The sequence below is a fragment of the Globicephala melas genome, chromosome 7 (assembly GCF_963455315.2).
Source record: "Globicephala melas chromosome 7, mGloMel1.2, whole genome shotgun sequence".
NCBI lineage: Eukaryota > Metazoa > Chordata > Mammalia > Artiodactyla > Delphinidae > Globicephala > Globicephala melas.
In genome coordinates, this window is record NC_083320.1 from 33,969,447 (window position 1) to 33,989,575 (window position 20,129).

Genomic DNA, 20,129 nt, shown 5'->3' on the forward strand with positions numbered 1-20,129 from the left:
GGAGCTACGCTTCGTTGCGGTGCCAGGCTTCTCATTGCAGTGGCTTCTCTTGTTGCAGAGCACGGACTCTAGACGCGCAGGCTTCAGTAGTTGTGGCACGCGGGCTCACGTGGGCTCTAGAGCACAGGCTCAGTAGTTGTGGCACCCGGGCTTAGTTGCTCTGCAGCATGTGGGATCTTCCCGGAACAGGACTCGAACCCGTGTCCCCTGCATTGGCAGGCGGATTCTTAACCACTGTGCCACCAGGGAAGTCCCAAAGCTCTGGTTTTCTTGATGGGGGTTTTCCATTAAGTCAATCCATCTGGTTTCCTATTTTCCAAACTTTCTCAACTTTCTGGATCTTGGTGTGCTACCTTACTGATTTCTAGTATTCCAATGGGATTTGTTAACCAAAATTTCAGAAATGGAGACCTGATTGAAATAAAAGGTGTTTATTTGAGGTTTGTTAGGACTGCAGCCTGGGAGACACATATTCAAGCACTTGAATTGAATTGTGTTCCACTGGACTACAAAATGGGGGAGACTTATAAAGGCAAAAACTGCAAGGTTGCATTTAGGTACATGAGTTGTTTATCAAGAATTATGATTGGAGCAGCCAAGCAGTAAGGGTGCTTGTTAAGTAAGGATTGGTTGGGGTCTGAAATGGTTGCATAATTACAAGGGGAGACCTTAAGACCATAAGTTTGCAGCTGGCAGGTATTGTTCTGAATACTGCTGGTGGTGTCCTTGGGTCTGGTACAGTTCAGAGAAAGTTCAGGTTTTCAGTGGTGCAGAGACCACTGAATGAGACCAGATTTTATCTGAGACAAGATGCTCAATGGCCACCTGACTCTGTTTTTGTATGCCTGAACCATGATTACTCCGTTATAATTTCAATTTGTCATCAGATTTTTATTTCGGAAATATTATTTTCTGTTAATTTACTGGAACTTTGGGAGGTAGGAGAAAGTAAACGCACATGTTCAGTCTACCATCTTGAAGCTCCTGTATTGGCTTCTTTTTTTTGTCCTTTTCTAGCATCCTGATCATTTCCCTCTCATATAACTATCCTGGATTTTTTAACTAACAAGTATTGTATGTTCATCTAATCAATAACACAGAGTTAAACAGAGTAAAAGTTAATTGCGTCCTCTTTCCTCTCCTCCAGAGTTACTCCCTTGAGAAAACAATGTTAACATTCTGTATCTTTTCATATATTTTTCCATGCTTATATTGGGGGGGTTATTTATTTGTTTTGTGTGTTTTACAAAAATTAGATCATATTTTTTCCTCTACTTTTTCTTCCACTTCCTTGTCATACATATTTCTTTTAATTTTAATTTTCTACTAAATTCATTAAGGCAATAAACTTTCAAATGTTAGAATTTAAACTGTTTTTAAGGGAGATTTTGGAAAATTCAGGCAAAGAAAAACAAAATGAGCAAAGGAACAGGTGTGGAAAAGTACAAGATATATTTCTAGAATTCAGAGTTAGACACATTTTCCTGGAGAGAAACTATAGTGGGGAATACTGAGATACTTGCAGAAATTATTTAGAGTCAGTGTGTGAGGGCAATGAATAACACAATGTAGGAAGCTGCTGAAGATTTAAGAATAAAGTCATGTTATTAACTGCTTAATATTAACGAACACTTAAACCAAAAGTATTTCTTATGAAAGCATCATTCATTGAATTATTTTAACTAACTTGATATATAATGAACCCCCTACAAACTAAAGGAGAAAATGTGTAGGAAAGCGGTTTATAGTACTAAGTGTTCTGCAAAGAGATGGTATCAAGTTTTCTCTAAACATTATGATGTTTTCAAAGCACCACTGTCTTTCACTGAAGTCTTGATTGTGTGGTAGTAGGAGCATCAGATGAAAATTTAGGATGCCTAGGATTTAGGCTACTAATCATCTGGTAATTTAGGGCAATAATTTCAACTGCAGATTTTTGTGTAAAACAAAGAGTAGGACTTTATTATCTCTAAAGTGTCATCCATCTCTAAAATGTCAGTGGTTCTGTGATTCTATAATTGTTCCTGTACACCTTGATTTAGTACTAAGTGTTTCCTTAGGCAGTAAGTACCCATTTAACAATTACAGCTTGAGAGTCATTGAAAATGCTATCTCAGATGCTATTTATTATCTAAAGCATTTCACAACCTTCTAGAATTAGATTACACTTGTTCTAACAGTTCTGTTTTCTTTTCCAATTTTGTTTCTGCTTAAAGTTGCTGAGCATTATTTTGATTTTACACATTCAATAGGGTGAATATTATGGTGTCAGGGAAGCTAAGATTATATATATTTCTGATATAAATTTCTTTTGATTATATGCAAATTATGGTAGTTATGAGAAAAATACTTATTTAGTTTTTAACATGTTTAATATCTTTAATAACTATTGAAGGAATAAAATTATTTTGGGAAATATCCTTTCATTACAAGCAGTCTAAAATTAAAACTTCTCTTTTTATAAGGTGGCTTTTTCACCAAAAGAATACATTTCACCATCTTTCAAACCAGAATATATAGAATTCAAGCCAAAATATCAGGTGAGTACTGTTTTCTTATCCCAATATCAGTTATACTTAAATACTAGGTTTCTGTAATACTTTATGTAATTCAGTGGTTTCAAAGCCAGACTACCCAGTAGAAACACTCACCCATCTTTACAAAAATACATATTCCCAGGTCCCACCTCTGACCTAATGAATCTCAGTTTGGAAATGGAGCCTGGGAATCTGTATTTCTCAAAAAACAAACAAAACAAAAAAACAGGGATTCTTATGCTGTCACCTGGGTATCAATTAGCATTTGAAAACCATATGAACTAAAACAAATACTAGGCTGATTATTTCACGTTTTGCTTTTTTTAATTGGATAATAGAGAAGTTGTAAGAACAAAGAGTTTGAATAAGAGACTTCATTTTCTAGGCTATTCAATAATAGAATAGCCTGATCCCAGAGCTTACAAAACTGCCTATGGCTATTACACTGACATTTCACTGTAACTGAGAATTTTTTGTACTGTTCTCTACCATTTCTGAGGCATATATAATATTTATCAAAAAGCAAGTTTCTACTGTAACATGCTAAGGACTAGGTGGAACTCATCATCATTGTTAAAACTCTCAGATTTAAAGGCAGATGATCTGTGTTCCCAAGTCACTCTTTACAGAATATTTATGATACTTTTAATGGAATATCTACTGCTTGCTTTGCATTTAAAAAAAAATTACCCACATTGCTACTAAAATATTTATATGGATAGGACTTAGATCTTGATGTTAGCCTTTGTCTAAGCAAATGGAGCTAACACTGGAAATCGAGTTCTTAAACAAACAATTGATGAGTGCCTTTTAAGTGTTTAAAAATATTCCAGGTAGCAAAAAGCTCTTGAACACAACATAGTATTAGAATTAGGAATTTGAAAAATTTGCATTAAAATTCTCATTATTATTCCAATTTCAAATATTTTAAAATAATTAAAGTTGGTTTTCTCTTTGTAGAAGTCAGGAAGATGAATAGATAAATTGGCAGATTGCTCAAAGAGAATTAACTAAAAATTTTATTATAAATTTAAAACAAATGCGTCCAAATTTCTTACCTTTTTTTTTTTAATATTACAGTTCCAGAAATTCAACATCAAGAATGGTTTTGATCCTTTTCTAAGGAATATAAACAACAAAATGTCAGTCAGAAAAAGGAAAGACCAAGATATGTTCAAATGTAGAAATATTTTAAGTGCCGAGGTTATAGAGTATGAAGACCAAGATCCTCCTTACCCAACACATTCAAAAACTGCAAGCCCTGCTAATAAAACCTGGCCCCATAATCTTGATATCATCACAATAAAGGGTTTAGACACTAAGAATAAGTTAGCCAGTGATCCTGGTATCACTGCACTAAAGACTTCAGACCTTAAGAATAAGTTAGTCCATGATCCGGGTATCATCACAATAAAGACTTTAGACACTAAGAATAATTTAGCCCATCATCCTAGTATCACCACAATAAAGACTTTAGACACTAAGAATAAGTTACAGGAAAGGCTACCAAATGTATCTTTACCAAACTTTGAGGGAGAATCATCAATGACTGGAAAAGTAAATGTAAATAAATGTTGCCTCTCAAAATCATTAAGTCTTACTTCCCACATAGAAAATTTAAAACAATCAGTGGTGCTCAAGTTAATTTTAAGTAAAAATCTGCAAGACCTTTCAAATAAATTATTTTCTACACCTGAAGTTTCTATGGACACCGAAGCAAGAAAGAAAAGTCATAGTTCTCCACTTCTGGCTCTTCATGATGAACAACCAAGTAGTTTGGAAGGCGAAGTATTTGAAAAAATTCAAGATTTAAATAGCTGGCTTTCAGAAGGAGGCATTTTAAATTCAAAGTCTCTTTTAAATGAAATAATTAAAGATATTCCCACAGATTCACTTTCAGAAGGTGGACCAGGAAATTCTCCAGAGGTAGAAAAGGAACCTGTCTCTGAAAAACACTTAGAGGCTGGTGAGATAGATTTTCCAATTAAAAAAAAGAGTAGTTTCAAAAAGAAACATTTAAAAAGTGAAGTATCTAGCTCCAAACCAGATTTGAATAGCCTTGTATATGATTATGTTATAAAGCAAATATTTACTGCACCGGTCTTCTCAGAGCTGGGGAGAGGAGTGAAAGAATGGAGTGAGACACAGATAAACTCGCAGAGTCAATTACCCACAGCTTGGGAGAGTTCGCCTTCCAATGTTCTAATTCACTATGAAGAAAACAATAATGAAATAGAATTTCCGCCGGCCAAATCTGTTATAAGCCAGATAATACAAGCATTTCCTGTAGATACTCTTTTAGAATTGGGGATAATCAAAGTGATAGAATTAGATAAAGAATACCAGAAGGGTTTTTTGCTGTATACAGAGACAGCTTTTGCTGAAGAAAAGCCAAAGTATTCCACAGAGTATTATTCAGATATCAGAAGCAAAACAGAACCTCTTTCAGAGCAGAATACACCCATCATTCACAAAGAAATCACTTCTTTTAATGGAGTTGAATTCATAGACAAAGGCCAAAATAGATCCCCACAAGATTCAAAATATCAGTCGACACCAGATAAAAAAACAGGTTTGCCAAGTAATGGTCAGAGGCTTGATAGAGAAGAAAATGATCTAAGTTCTACTTTAGAAAATTTAAGTAACGCACTAATGGGTAAACTTAATAACTCTGATGTAATAATGTTAAAATCCTTTTTGGAAAAGATATTTAATGTTTTTTTCAAATATAGTCAGTCTAAAGGCAGACAACCAGAAAAAGAATTAGAAAGACTAATTGAACATCCTTTTCCAAGTCAGACAGAAGACCTTGAAGAAATCGAAGAGAATTTTGATAAAGTAGACAAATTGGGGAGAAAACCTATTTTGAATCCAAAGCTGCATGTATTTCTAGAAGAACTCTCAGAGTCAGAAATAAAAAAATTTAAATCTGAATTAAGTAAACATATCCAGCATTACCTTGTAGAAAGGCTTTCAGAATCAGGATACATCACCAAAGAGGACTTACCAGAAATCTATCAAAATCTGTATTTGATGAATGAGAAAGTAGAACCAAAAGGGCAAAATATTTTTCTGGAGAAATATTCAGAAACTGTAAAAGAAATCATGTCTTTTATAAATAATTTTAATCATCATTTCATAGATAAGCATTTGGAAATAAAGCTAAGATCTTTTTTAAATGAAATTCTCCAAAACTATTTCCTAAAAAACCTTTCAGACAACAGTTTATTTAAAGACGCAGAATCTGAGCCTATACACTCAAATGTATCTTCTCTAAGAGCTAAAAGTGCCTCAATATCTTTTCATGAGTTAGGACAAGATATTTCAGGAGGGAGTTTTGGTAGTAGGCTTGAAATAAACATGAAATATCCCTTAAGTAAATCTCTACAAAACTATCTTATAGCTTTATCAGAAAATGAACTCTTAGATCTAAAAGCTGATTTAAGCAAACACCTCCAGAGCCTTTTTATAGAAAAACTGTCAAAATCAGGACTAATCACAGAAAGGCAATTAGAGGGGATAAGCCGGCATATAAATTTGGTTAATTCTACTTCCACACCATTAAAATGTATAAAGCCAGATTTGTCTTTAAGAGATGAAAATCAGTTTGTGGAGGACCATTCAGAAAAGCAAAATAAATATTCAAAAATTGCTCAGAAAACCACTTTACAAAAGGTTTCTGAAGATAGACTTGTAGAAACAGAGTTGACCAAAAAGGAAGAAAAGGAACATTTTTCCTTAGAGAATATTAAATAAAGTCCATCAATAATTCAGGAACAGAAAAGATACTATCCTAAGGAAGTGAAAATACTCAGTTTAATTAAAGTACAACCTTGTTCCAACAAAAATACCCAGGCAATTCCAGTAAATAAGCCATCAGAAAGACTTACAGATACAATGCCTAAGAAACAAAGGAAAGAACACGGTTTCATGCAGTTTCCTCAAGCAGAGAACTGTGATTTTAAAACAGAGATACAAGACCCACATAGTTGGAGTGGTAAATCAAAAATAACTCAATCAAATGCTTGCTTTGAAAAGACACTGAAAATGAAGTCCCTTGACAAAAAGGAGCACAATAACACCTATAAATTGATAGTACAGGAAAAACCTGAAGCAGTGGATACTGTCACCGTATCCAACAATTCCTAATTGCAAGATGCCAAGATGCCAAGATGAGGAATATGTAAACAAACTCACTTTTCCTTCCAGGCAAAGTAATACTCTAACTCGCCTCAATGCAGAGGCTGGAGAGAAATCAAAATTAGAAGACTAGTATCGTCAGAGATGGAAAGGAAATAATAATTATAGAAAACAACATTTAGTAACATTTGCACATTACAAAGAAGAAATACAAACTCTTTATATAAAACCAAACAAACTCTTTATATAAAACCAAACAAAAGGTCCCTGAATCACAATTGCTTAAATATAAAGTTTTGATAGCTGAGAAAAACTCAAAACCATCCCTCTTCCCGGAAGTACTAAAGAGAGAAAATCTAAAGCCCAAGGTTCAAAAAGAAAGAGACCATGTCAGCAAACAAAAAAAGTCATTTAACAAGATAGTATATTACCAACCACACTGCCCACCACAGGAATTCTTCTAAGAAAATCTGTTCCAAGGGCATTGCTTCATTGGACTGCAAGAAGAACTATACACGTAATAATGTTTTTCTAAGTCTTTTATTTCTGTATTTGGCAAAGTTCTGTAGATAATCTAGAGTATATGTGTCTGCATGCAAGTATGTATGTAACCTTAACTGCCCCAAGATAAACAGACCTCCAAATTTTAAAAATTCTTCTGACATTCAAATATCACCTCACCTCATTCAAAGGCAATCAGAAAATCAAGGGAATGTTAACACACTTAGTGCCTTTATGTAAAATAAAGGGGACCCCCCTCTAGATCACTAATTAGAAAAAAAGCATTCTTTCCTCCAGGCCGACTCTACTGGCTGACACAGCCTGGACAGGGTACACAGCTCTGTCTACGGAAGACTGGCTATTTCAGCCCTGACTGACCCCTCAGCCAGGGGCTGTTGTGCAGGCACAACCTGTAAAACCATTGGCAGTGGCTGTATACTACAGAAAGGCTGGGATTGTCTTTTCATGCAGATATAAGTATAAATATATAGTCTTTTTGCAGATTGCTGAATTATCTTTGTTTCAGTAAAACAAACTAAGTTCATATTATGTGCCAGTTATTCTGCTAAGCCTTAGAGATATGCAAAATTTACAATCTCTTGAATTATGAATTGTAAAATTTTAATTTAGCTTCTACTCTTTTCTTTTCTCTCTCATCACCACCCCTCTGCCATCTGCTGAGAAACATGGAAATTCATATCTATTTTTAATATTAACATAAAACAATTAGGAAGGTAAATCTGCTACTAGACGTTATATAAACCATTCAAAAGCAAAGTTAAAATCTCTAGGAATGGAAGGGGCTTATTTTAATTTTCTGAAACACTGCTCTTCTCTATTGGCATATATAGATAGGCATGACCCACAGTTGGGAAAACGCACAAATTCTAAAATGAAATTATATTGATAATTTGATGTGCATAACTATCTTTGAATGAGAAAATAGATCTAATTTCAGAATAGTTGCTTTGAATTTGTTTTCCACAGCAAAGCAAATGATTACCTCTAGTAAATAGTAAAGCAAATGTGTAGCAGGGTAAATATTATCAACATACTCTCAACTTTGTATTTCTCTTTTCTAAATTCAATAATTTAATAATGAGTGTGTGTGTGTGTGTGTGTGTACAGACGAGGAAAAGGAAGTAAAAGATGGGTGCATAGTTTTTGAAAAGCAAAGACTTTCTGAAGTTCCCTCAGATAAGTGGAATCGTTATTATCACTTTTCCAAACAAAATAAGAGATTGTGTTTATGTTATATGGTATGGGATCATATAGGATCTCAGAACCTTTATCCTAAGAATGGATAAGGGAGATAGTTATATTTACTTCCCTCTGTCAAACCAACAGTACCTAAACTTTTCTCTCTAGTAAAATTGACACCAGAGAATTTGAGAGGTAAGAGGGCATTTTTCAGATCATCAGAAAGACTCGCTCATTTGATTCTCTAAAATCCAGGAAATCTCCCAAAGCAATCAAAGTAGAAGACAGGGAAATTGAGTTGTAGGCGCTTCCAGAAAAATAACCAGTGGTGTGGGTCTCCGTGCCCTTCTGCTGTCACTCTAGTAATGTTATATCAACTGTCGAGTAAAAATTATATGTTACCAATGTAACAGAAATTCCCTTAATAATTGCTTAATAATTCCCTTACCTAATTGCTTCCATGTATATAAGATGGAAAAGGAAGAATGTTTACTTGCAAACCCAGGCAAAAATATGGACTCTTCATACCTCCTTCTTGGTAAATCTTCTCTCTCTTGCTGCCGTAATTCTTCTTAGTCCTGCCTAAATTCCTCCTACCTGCCAATTCTATTAATCTACTCCCACCTTCTCACCAAATCAAAGCAGGCCCATTCCCTTGGTGTGGCCATCTCTGCAAAGCATTAAGGGACAAACTGCTCAAACTGCAGAGGAAACTAGTTTACACTAATTTGAGAAATGACTAATAACTCCATACCCTCTTATGGGTACTTGTAGATTATTACATTTTTTAAATAAAATATAGTCATATTGTACAAATTTGAAAAAAAAGAGAAAAGGAAAACTAAGCCCATAATCCCACCAACCTAAAACAACCATCATTTAAAAAAATTATTTTGGTGTATTTCCTTCCAGTTATTTTCCTAAACATTTTACTTGTTTAGTCTCAGAATGTACACAAAAATTTTTTATATTTTAGTATAAACATAACCATATCCTTAGATGCTGACCTCTGTATGCGTGTGTATATAAATATTAAAGAAGGTATTTATTAACTTTTAAAGAATGAATGTTTGGATGCTTTAAAAAGTATAATATAAGAGCTTATAATTTATGTTTGGGGTTGGGGAAGAGGTATTTTAGAAGAGGAGAATTATAGGAGGGCTGTCTTTGCCTAGGAGTCCGACCCCTGAGGACAGGTCCCCTAAGATTTCTGGTTTTCAGCTCATATCTTGCATACCTTTTGAAATAACAGATCCTTTGAAACAATGAGATTTTTTAAAGTATGGTTTTTAAAGTATCTGATGGCAGGCCTTGAATGTAGGGTCTGAATTTGGGGACTGCCTATAAAACATTTGACTGCTCTCATTCTTTGTTGATATTACAAACTAGTCCTTGTAAGTCTAAAATGTACTTTTAAGAAACCTAACTCACCAACCTGATCTTTTATTTTAATATTTAGGATTGTTCGGATAGAGTTGAGGATTTATATGTAACTTCATTTAAGCATCTTGAAAAAGCAAAATCAAGAGCAAGGCTTTTAGGAAAGAGCCCAAATGATAGCCATGATCAGTTAAAATGCTCTGCAAGACCGTATACTGCTCCAGAGGTTAACAAACAAGAAAGCTACACTGGAAAATTTACAAGTCCTCGAATGGTTTCAGCAGGCTTAGTTCATATAAATGATTCAATCCCAGATTATGAAATCCATAAAATGCAGCCAAAAAAAAATTAAGAGTATATTGAAAAACGTTTGCTCATTTGTGATATTATCCAGATGTTAAACAGTTCAGAATGATGTGTGAGGCCAATAGTCAGAATGTCATTTCTCCAATTAACAAAATGGTTTGGAGATCTGTCCTTTTGTGTGATAGAAGTCAGTAACCAAATTCCATCTTGTTAGAACCATTTTGTTTTAATTAAAATGAAAAAAACACTTTTGATGTAAATGTGTTTTGTTTATGAATCTTAGAGAACAACCTCAAAGATACATAGTCATTAGTGAAGTTTTATTTCCCAACTTTTCCCCTTTTTCACTATTCTCTGATTTTCCAAATCTCTGCTATGCCCTAAATTATCCCTGACCACCCAGTGTCAGAGTATCTATTTGCAGTTATGTATGTTCAGCCTTTTGTTATGAATATACTTTAACTCTTCAGCTCTAGATTCAACAGTATGCAATTCCCTGGGCCTATAGAACATCTATTAACTTCAATATCATCTGATATTACAACTTTTTACACTATAAAGATAATAAAAAACAAATTTCATACTACTAATTCCTGAGGCTTCTAATACACTGAAGTGACTTTCTAGCTTACTCAAAAAACTATGAGACAGCCTCTTTAATAACATGAAACTCAGGAAGAAACTGTATAAAACAAACTGCATTAAAAATTAGCTAAATCAGCATAGGATTTAAATTAAGAGACTTTTGAGAATTGGTTCTATTCTTATCAAATACAATATTTGAATCTTGCTGAACTTTGGTTCACTCTTGGGGAGTAAGAATTTCAATTTATAGAATTTTTGTCCATTTCCATTTTTCTACCATAAATCATAAAGTTTATGGAGTTTAAATAGAATTGGCTGATAGAAAACATAATTTCTGATCGTTCATTTAATGCCATAATCAAGGTAGTAATTTTGGGGGGGAGACCAAGAATTTCTAGTAATTCTCAAAGTTGCCAGTACATATATCAAGCAGAGTGTGACTGGGAAAGCACAATTACCTCTGGATCTTTCAAGTAGAAGGAACACAGGGAATTGGTTTCATGGGTGATGGAACCAAGGCTAAGAAACTAAAAGGGATGATGTGGCAATCCAGAGATTGGCAAGAGCAGAAAGTGATAGCGCCCCTCAGATAGGACATCAGAAAGAAGTGGTGTGACCAGTGTCCTAGAGCCAGAATACAAAGAAGATACAGCCACTGACAGAGACACCACAAGAAACAGGGGAGTGGGGCAGGGGGTGAGAAATAACTATGTTTTTTCTCTCTCATCCTGCTCTCTAATCTCCTGCTATTGCCTCGCTGGAAACCAGAGAGTGAGGGGGCATGGGAAATGTAGTTCCCAGTGAAACAGAGCAGAGGAAAAGTGGAGAAACGGATTTGAGAGCTAACAGGCAACTAACCAACAGTACTTATGGGGAAAACCATTGATCTAGCTTGCAGTAAAGGAAGGAAATATTTACTAGATGGAAATCTCAAGTCACTTTGCCTCATTAAACTCTTAACAGTAATATTGTGACATGGTCAAAAATTTCCTACCATGGAAATAAAATTAATATGCCAAACATTTTGCTAAACTACATTCTCGTGAATAAGACAGTATTCTCAAGGAGTCCACAGTCTACAGGGACATAAACACAGAAGTAGTTATAGTAGAGTTGTGTAAGTGTTGTTGGGGAAAGTACTATAGAAACTCATGGGAGGTCATTTTGGCCAAGGTGGCTGTGCTACTTTGGATCCTTCAGAAAGCAGATACCAAGATGAGATTAGCCATGTACGGTAGGCAGAATAATAACCCCTCCCCCACCAACATACAAACATCCCAATCCCAGGAACCTGTGACTATGTTACCTTACATGGCAAAAGAGATTTTGCAGCTATGATTAAATTAATGATCTGGAGCTGGAGAGACTATCCTGGATTGTCTGGGTGGGCCCAACATAATCAAAAGGATTTTATAAGACAGAAGCAGAAGGGTCAATTCAGAGGTGTGGTCACTGAAACAGAAGCTGAAGTAATGCTGACCCGTGAAGCAAAAGAAGGCAGGTAGCTTCTAGAAGCTGGAAGAGGCAGAAATTTCTCCTCTAGAGCCTGCAGAAGGAATGTAGCCCTGCCAAATCATTTTACAATCCTCACCTCCAGAACTGTAAGATAATAAACTTGTGGTGTTTGAAGTCATTACCACTTTGTGGTAATTTGTTACAACAGTGATAAAAAAAAATTGATATAGCATGCCAGGAGCCTATGGTGCAACACTTAAGGCATTCACTCTCAGGGTGAGGCTGTCAATATCTACTGAGATGGTTAATTTTTTGTGTCAATTTGACTGGGCCACAGTGTGCCCAGTTACATGATCAAACAGTATTCTGGGTCTTTCTGTGAAAGCATTTTTGGATGAAATTAACATCTAAGTCTGTAGACTGAAAAAACAGATTGCCCTCCTTGATGTGGTGGGCCTCATCAGTTGAAGGCCTGAACGAAGAAAAAGGCTGATCCTCCCGAGAGAGAATCCCTCCTGCCTGAATGCCTTCACACTGGGATATCAGCTTTATCCTGCTTTCGGAGTCGAACTGAAACATCAGCTCATCCTAAGTCTTCAGCCTGCCAGCCTTCGATTTGGAACTACACCACTGCTTCTCCTGGGTCTCCAGCTTGCCTACTCACCTTGCAGATCTGGGATTTGTCAGCCTCTATAATCATGTGAGCCAATTCCTTATTTAAAAAATCCACTGGGGGGATGGAGATCAAGATGGCAGAATAGAAGGATATGGAGCTCACCTCCTCCACAAATATATAAAAGTAATCTATACGTGGAACAATTCTCACGGAATACTTACTGAACGTTGGCAGAAGATCTCATACAACCAAAGCTGCACAAAAGATCACCATGTAAACTGGGTAGGATAAAAGGGGGGGGAAGTAATTGGAATGGGATCTGCACCCCTCGGAGGGAGCTGTGAAAGGGAAAAAGTTCCCTCACCCTGGGAACCCCTTTCACCAGCTAGGAGGTCAGAGGGGACAGATAGGGAGCTTCAGAGGCTCAGAAGAGAGTGTAGCAGCCAGTTTGCGGCAGGCAGGAGAGAGAGAGACCAGGACAGACAGTCCTTGCCACCTCACTGCACTTCCCAGCCCAAGACATGCAGCTGCTGAGGCTGAAATCTGGGCAGATTACTGCCACTCCTACAACGGGTCCGGGTACGCAACTTCAGTGGATTTATACCAGTGGCTTTGTGAGTGCAGTGCCTGAGGGACATCCAAGCTGATTACCAGCATTCCCCAGCTGAGGCGGGTCTGGTGCCAGGAGCAGCAGGTTTTGTGGGTGCACACAAGCAGAAGCAGGGCTGAAATCTGAGCTGATTACCAGCATTCTCACAGCGGAGGCAGGGCCGAGGGCAGTGCCAACAACAGTGTATTTTGTGAGCACATGCACTAGGTAACAGGTGATGGCACAGAGTGCCCGTCCCAGTGGACAGCCCCTGGAGAGGAATATGGAGCAGCTCCTTTCCCAGAGGGAGTGCTCCAATCCCACCTACCTCACAGTGCAGCTTAGAACTGGATCTGGGGGCTTCTATTCCAACAACTGGCAAGCAGACCCTGCTCTCGATAGGGCTGTGACAACCACAGAGCAGAGGAGGCCCTGCCCAACATCGAGTGCAAGCTCTGGTCATCACAACACCAATCATACCCCATATCAAGGGGATGATGGCCAGCTAACTCTGAGGAAAGACATGGCAGGCATCCATACCAAAAAACAGCCCTCACACCAAAAATAATAGACTCATGGAGGCTACACAGGGATGCTCCCACATAAAAACAGCCCTTTGAGACCACAGTAGATAATTGTTTCCCCTAAATTCAGAGTCAAAGAAATACAAGTGAAAAAGCAGAGGAAACACTCCCAATTAAAAGAAGAAAAATCCCCTGAAAGAACAAACAATGAAACAGACCTCTCCGGCCTGCCAGACTCCACATTCAAAAAGGAGGTAATAAAAATGCTGAAGGAATTAAGAAAGGCTGTCAATAGAAATGCAGATCACTGTAACAAGGAAATAGAAACTATAAAGAGGAGCCAATCAAAATTAGACAACTCAATTGTTGAGATGAAAACCAAACTAAAGGCAATAAAATACCAAACTAAATAATGCAGAGGAACGAATAAGTGATCTGGAAGATAGAATAATGGAAATCACCCAATCATAACAGAACGCTGAAAGACAAATGAAAAAAAAAAGAAAAGAAAGCGACATATGAGACCTATGGGCTGATATAAAGGATGCCAAGCTGTGCATAATAGGGATCCCAGGAGAAGAGAAAGGGGGATCTAAAATGTACTTGAAGAAATTATGGCAGAAAATTTCCCAAACCTAATGAAGCAGATGTCCAGATAAAGGAAGCACAGAGGGTCCCAAACAAGATGAACCCAAACAGACCTATACCAAGACATATCATAATTAAAATGGCAAAAGTTAAAGACAGGATTCTAAAGGCAGCAAGAGAAAAACAAAGAGTTAGTTACAGAAGAACCCCCATAATGCTATTTGCTGATTTCTCTACAAAAACCTTGCAGGCCAGAAGGGAATAGCAAAATACATTCATCAAAGTCCTGAAAGGGAAAAACCTGCAACCTAGGATATTCTACCCAGCAAGATTATCATTTAGAATAGAAGAAAAAATTAAAGAATTTCTCAGGCAAGCAAAAACTAAAAGAATACAGCAATACTAAGTCTACCCTAAAAGAAATATTGAAAGGTTTTCTCTAAATAGAAAAGAAGCAAGAACCCATAGGAAAGGGAAAATCAAAATACGGAAAAGCAAGTACGTAAAATGATTGTACACCACTTGAATAAGCCAGTACACCACTTGAATAAGCCAGTACACAGATTAAAAAAAAATCAAAGAATTTTGTGAAAGCAATTATAACTACAATGAACAGCAAAAGGATAAACATGAAAATGTAAAACAGGACATCAACGTCATAAAATAGGGGAATAAGAAAATGTAGATTTTTTAGAATGTGTTTGAGCTTATAGGACCACCAGTCTAAAGCAAGTAGACAGAATAATGAGTTAACATACTTGAAAACCAGTGTAACCACAAATCAAAAACATACAAAAGATTCACAAAAACCAAAAATTTGAACTCAAGTATAAAAGAAAACCAGCTGCATCATTTGCAACAATTCTGTAGGTTTTCTTTTCGTTTTGTTTATGGCTTTCTTTGCTGTGTAAAAGCTTTTAAGTTTAATTAGGGTCCGCCGCCATTTTCAATCCAGCTCCATACAATGCTCTGCCATTGTTGCGGCCACGACTCAGACTGCGTGACAGCAGCCACCAGCCAACAATTCTGCCACCATGGAGGATATATATCAGTACAGTAACACAGAGGAATTCGGAGAGGGATCCAAGATTAACGTGAGCAAGAATCAGCAGGATGACAGTAAAATGTTTATTGGAGGCTTGAGCTGGGATACAAGTTAAGAAAGATCTGACTGAATATTTGTCTCAATTTGGGGAAGTTGTAGACTGCACAATTAAAACAGATCCAGTCACCGAAAGATCAGGAGGATCTGGATTTGTGCTTTTCAAAGATGCTGCTAGTGTTGATAAGGTTTTGGAAGTTAAAGAACACAAACTGGATGGCAAATTGCTAGACGCTAAAAAGGTCAAAGCTTTAAAAGGGAAGGAACCCCTCAAAAGGTTTTTTGTGGGTGGACTGAGCCCAGATACTTCTGAAGAACAAATTAAAGAATATTTTGGAGGCTTTGGAGAGATTGAAAATATTGAACTTCCCATGGATACAAAAGCAAATAACAGGATTTTGTTTTATTACATATACAAAGAGCCAGTTAAGAAATTGTTAGTAAGCAGTTATCATCAAATTGGTCCTGGGAAGTGTGAAATCAAAGTTGCACATACAGGCAACAACAAAAAGGAAGAAGATGTGCTGTAGCTGGTGGGTGAGGTGGTGCTGGAGTCGTGACTGAGGTCAGGGCCAAAACTGGAACCAAGTAATAATTATTATGATCAAGGATATGGAAATTACAATAGCGCCTATGGTGGTGATCAAAACTATAGTGGCTATGGCTGCTATGATTATTCTGGGTATAACTAGGAACTGCGGATACGGACAAGGATATGCAGACTACAGTGCCCAAGAAAGCACTTATGGCAAGGCATCTCAAGGGGGTGGCAGTCACCAAAACAACTGCCAGCCATACTACAAGGGGACATTGAAGAAAACAGGAGGAGATTGCTTGCAGGATGACATTGAAGATTGGTCTTCTGTTGATCTAAGATGATTATTCTATAAAAGACTTTCTAGTGTACAAGACACAACTCTGTCCAACTGTATATAGCCGCCAATTCGTTTTAACTTTGTCTTCTGCTGTGTTATGACTCAATGTGGATTTGTTTATACAAATTTTATTTGTATGATTTCATGTTAAACCTCAAATAAATGCTTCCTTATGTGTTAAAAAAATAGATAATTTGAGCAGGCTGATCACTAGAAGTGAAACAGAATCTGTAATTTTAAAACTCCCTGCAAACAAAAGTCCAGGACTGGATGGCTTCACTGGGGAATTCTACCAAACATACAAAGAAGAACTTATACTAATCCTTCTCAAATTCTTCCAAAAGACTGAAGAGGAGGGAACACTCCCAAAGTCATTCTATGAAGCCACCATCACCCTAATACCAAAACCAGATAGAAACACTACCAAAAAGAAAATTACAGGCCAATATCTTTGATGAATATAGATGCAAAAATTCTCAACAAAATACTACCACACTGAATCCAACAACACATACAAAAGATCATACACCACGACCAAGTTGGATTCATCCCAGGGTCACAAGGATGGTTCAACATATGCAAATCAATCAATGTGATAAAGAAATGACAAAACCACATGATCATCTCAATAGATAAAGAAAAAGCATTTGATAAAATTCAACATCCATTCATGAGAGAAAAAAAAAATCTTACCAAAGTGGGTATAGAGCGAACATATCTCAACATAATAAAAGCTATTTATGACAAACCTACAGCCAACGTAACACTCAACAGTGAAAAGTTGAAAGTCTTCCCACTAAAATCTGGAGCAAGACAAGGATGCTAACTCTCATCACTTCTATTCAACATAGTAGTGGAAGTCCTAGCCACAGCAATCAGATAAGAAAAAGAAATCAAACATATCCAAATTGGAAGGGAAGAGGCAAAATTGTCATTATATGCAGATGACATGATACTATACATAGAAAAACCTAAACATTCCACACAAAAACTACTAAAACTGATAAACGAATTCAGCAAGGTAGCAGGATATAAGATTAACATACAGAAATCTGTTGCATTTCTTTACACTAACAATGAACTATCAGAAAGGGAAAGCTAAAAAAAAAAAAATCCCTTTTAAAATTGCATCAAAAAGCATAAAATACTTAGGAGTAAACCTAACCAAGGTGAAAGACTTAAACACTGAGAACTATAAAACAGTAATAAAGGAAATTGAAGATGATTCAAAGAAATGGAAAGATATCCCATGTGCTTGGATTGGAAGAACATTGTTAAAATGGCCATACTACCCAAAGCAATCTACAGATTTAATGTGAACCCTATCAAATTACCCATGACATTTTTCACAGAACTAGAACAAATAATCCTAAAATTTATATGGAACCATAAATAACCCAGAATTGCCAATGCAGTCCTGAGGAAAAGGAACAAAGCTGGAGGCATAACTCTCCCAGACTTCAGACAGCACTACAAAGCTACAGTAATCAAAACAGCATGGTATTGGCACAAAAACAGACATATGGATCAATGGAACAGAATAGAGCCCAGAAATAAACCCACACACCTACGGTCAATTAATCTTCGACAAAAGAAGCAACAATATACAATGGAGAAAAGACAGTCTCTTCAGCAAGTGGTGTTGGGAAAGCTGGACAGCTGCATGTAAATAAATGAAATTAGTACACTCCCTCACACCATACACAAAAATAAACTCAAAATGGCTTAAAGACTTAAATATAAGACATGACACCATAAAACTCCTAGAAAAGAACATACGCAAAACATTCACTGACATAAATCATAGCAATGTTCAGTTTCCCAAGGCAAAAGAAATAAAAGCATAAACAAACAAATGGGACCTAGTCAAACATATGTTTTTGCACTGCAAAGGAAACCATAAACAAAATGAAAAGACAACCTACAGAATGGGAGAAAATATTTGCAAACAATATGACTGACAAGGGCTTAATGTCCAAATATACGAAGAGCTCATACAGCTCAATATCAAAAAAGCAAATAACCCAATCAAAAAATTGGCAGATGAGCTAAATAGACATTTCTCCAAAGAAGACAATCAGATGGCAAAGAGGCACATGAAAAGATGCTCCACATTTCTAATTATTAGAGAAATGCAAATCAAAACTACAATGAGGTATCACCTCACACCAGTCAGAATGGCCATCATTAAAAAGTCTACAAATAACAAATGCTGGAGAGGGTGTGGAGAAAAATGAACCCTGCTACATTGTTGGTGGGAATGTAAATTGGTACAGCCACCATGGAGAATAGTATGGAGGTTCCTTAAAAAACTAAAAATAGAGGTACCATATGATCCAGCAATTCCACTCCTGGGCATATACCTGGAGAAAACTCTAATTTGAAAAGATACATGCACCCCAATGTACTATTTGCAATAGCCAAGACAATGGAAGCAACCTAAGTTTCCACTGACATGAATGGATAAAGGTGATATATATATATATATATATATAAATCCATGTTGCTGCAAATGGCATTATTTCATTCTTTGTTATGGCTGAGTGGAATACTTTCTATTCTGTGTGTGTGTGTGTGTGTGTGTGTGTGTGTGTGTGTGTATGGATTATCATACTAAGTGAAGTAAGTCAGAAAGACAAATATCATATGATATCATGTATATGTGGAATCTAAAATATGATACAAATGAACTTATTTACAAAACAGAAACAAACTCACAGACACAGAAAACAAACTTATGGTTATCAAAGGGGCAAGTGGGTGGAGGGATAAATTAGGAGTCGGGATTAACAGATACACACTACTGTATATAAAATAAACAACAAGGACCTACTGTATAGCACAGGGAACTATATTCAATATCTGATAACCTATAATGGAAAAGAATCTGAAAAAGAACATGTGATTATATCCATATATCTCTCTATATAGATATATATATCAATATATATACCTACATATATATATATATATCACTTTGATGTACACCTGAAACTAACACAACATTGTATATCAACTATACTTGAAAAAAAAAAAAATCCACTGGTTCAGCTTCTCTGGAGAACCCTAACACAGTGGACCTGAGAGGCACTGTTTCCCGGCCTCCACAGTCCCACTTTGCAGTACACATATTGACTCTCCACACATATTTGAGAGCACCTCCTCTGTGGTTCCTGTGAGCTTCTCTTGCTGAGGGGAAATGAGAAGGAGGAGGTTAGTGGAATGAGCTACAGCCCCCACCACTACAGGTGATCTCAGTGCCTCCACTGGCACTCATCTCCTTTCTCTCCTCCACCTTGGCAAGTCTGTGGCTTGCTTGATGGAGTAACCCAAATATCCTTGAGGGGGGCTGGCCAATAAACATGAAAAGATTTGTGTTTCAGACTATTAGTCTATATATTACTGTCTCATTGGTTTTCATTTTTAAGTCTTAATCATTTCAAAATAATTTTTAGTGTAATGTTAAATAAGAGTGTGCAAATAAAGAAAATCTACTAATTGAGGTAAATCCCAACTTATCACAGTCCAAACTACATATTCTTTTTGAGACAGCATATCTCTTTTGCTAATAAGGTAAAACTATTAAGTTCTCTATGTCCTTGTAAGTTGGATCTCCTACAGGAGCAAGAATAATCATATAAAGGGCTGGAAAATCTGCCTCCATTGAATCAAACACCAGGCTGTCCCCAATTCAACAGGTTATATAAATAAATCTGTTTGAGAAAGAGCTT

The 20,129-nt window shown here is 36.5% G+C and overlaps 1 protein-coding gene and 1 pseudogene across 1 annotated transcript in view; both read left to right on the forward strand.

Moving 5' to 3' along the window:
• Positions 1–20,129, forward strand: part of C2CD6 (C2 calcium dependent domain containing 6) — a 146,773-nt gene that overhangs the window by 119,566 nt on the left and 7,078 nt on the right. Inside the window, 5 exon segments of the mRNA XM_060302051.1 lie at positions 2,466–2,540; positions 3,618–6,656; positions 6,658–6,918; positions 6,920–7,097; positions 7,100–7,194. Of these exon segments, the coding sequence (XP_060158034.1) occupies positions 2,466–2,540; positions 3,618–6,656; positions 6,658–6,918; positions 6,920–7,097; positions 7,100–7,194 (3,648 nt within the window).
• Positions 15,441–16,402, forward strand: LOC115852129 (heterogeneous nuclear ribonucleoprotein D-like pseudogene; annotated as a pseudogene).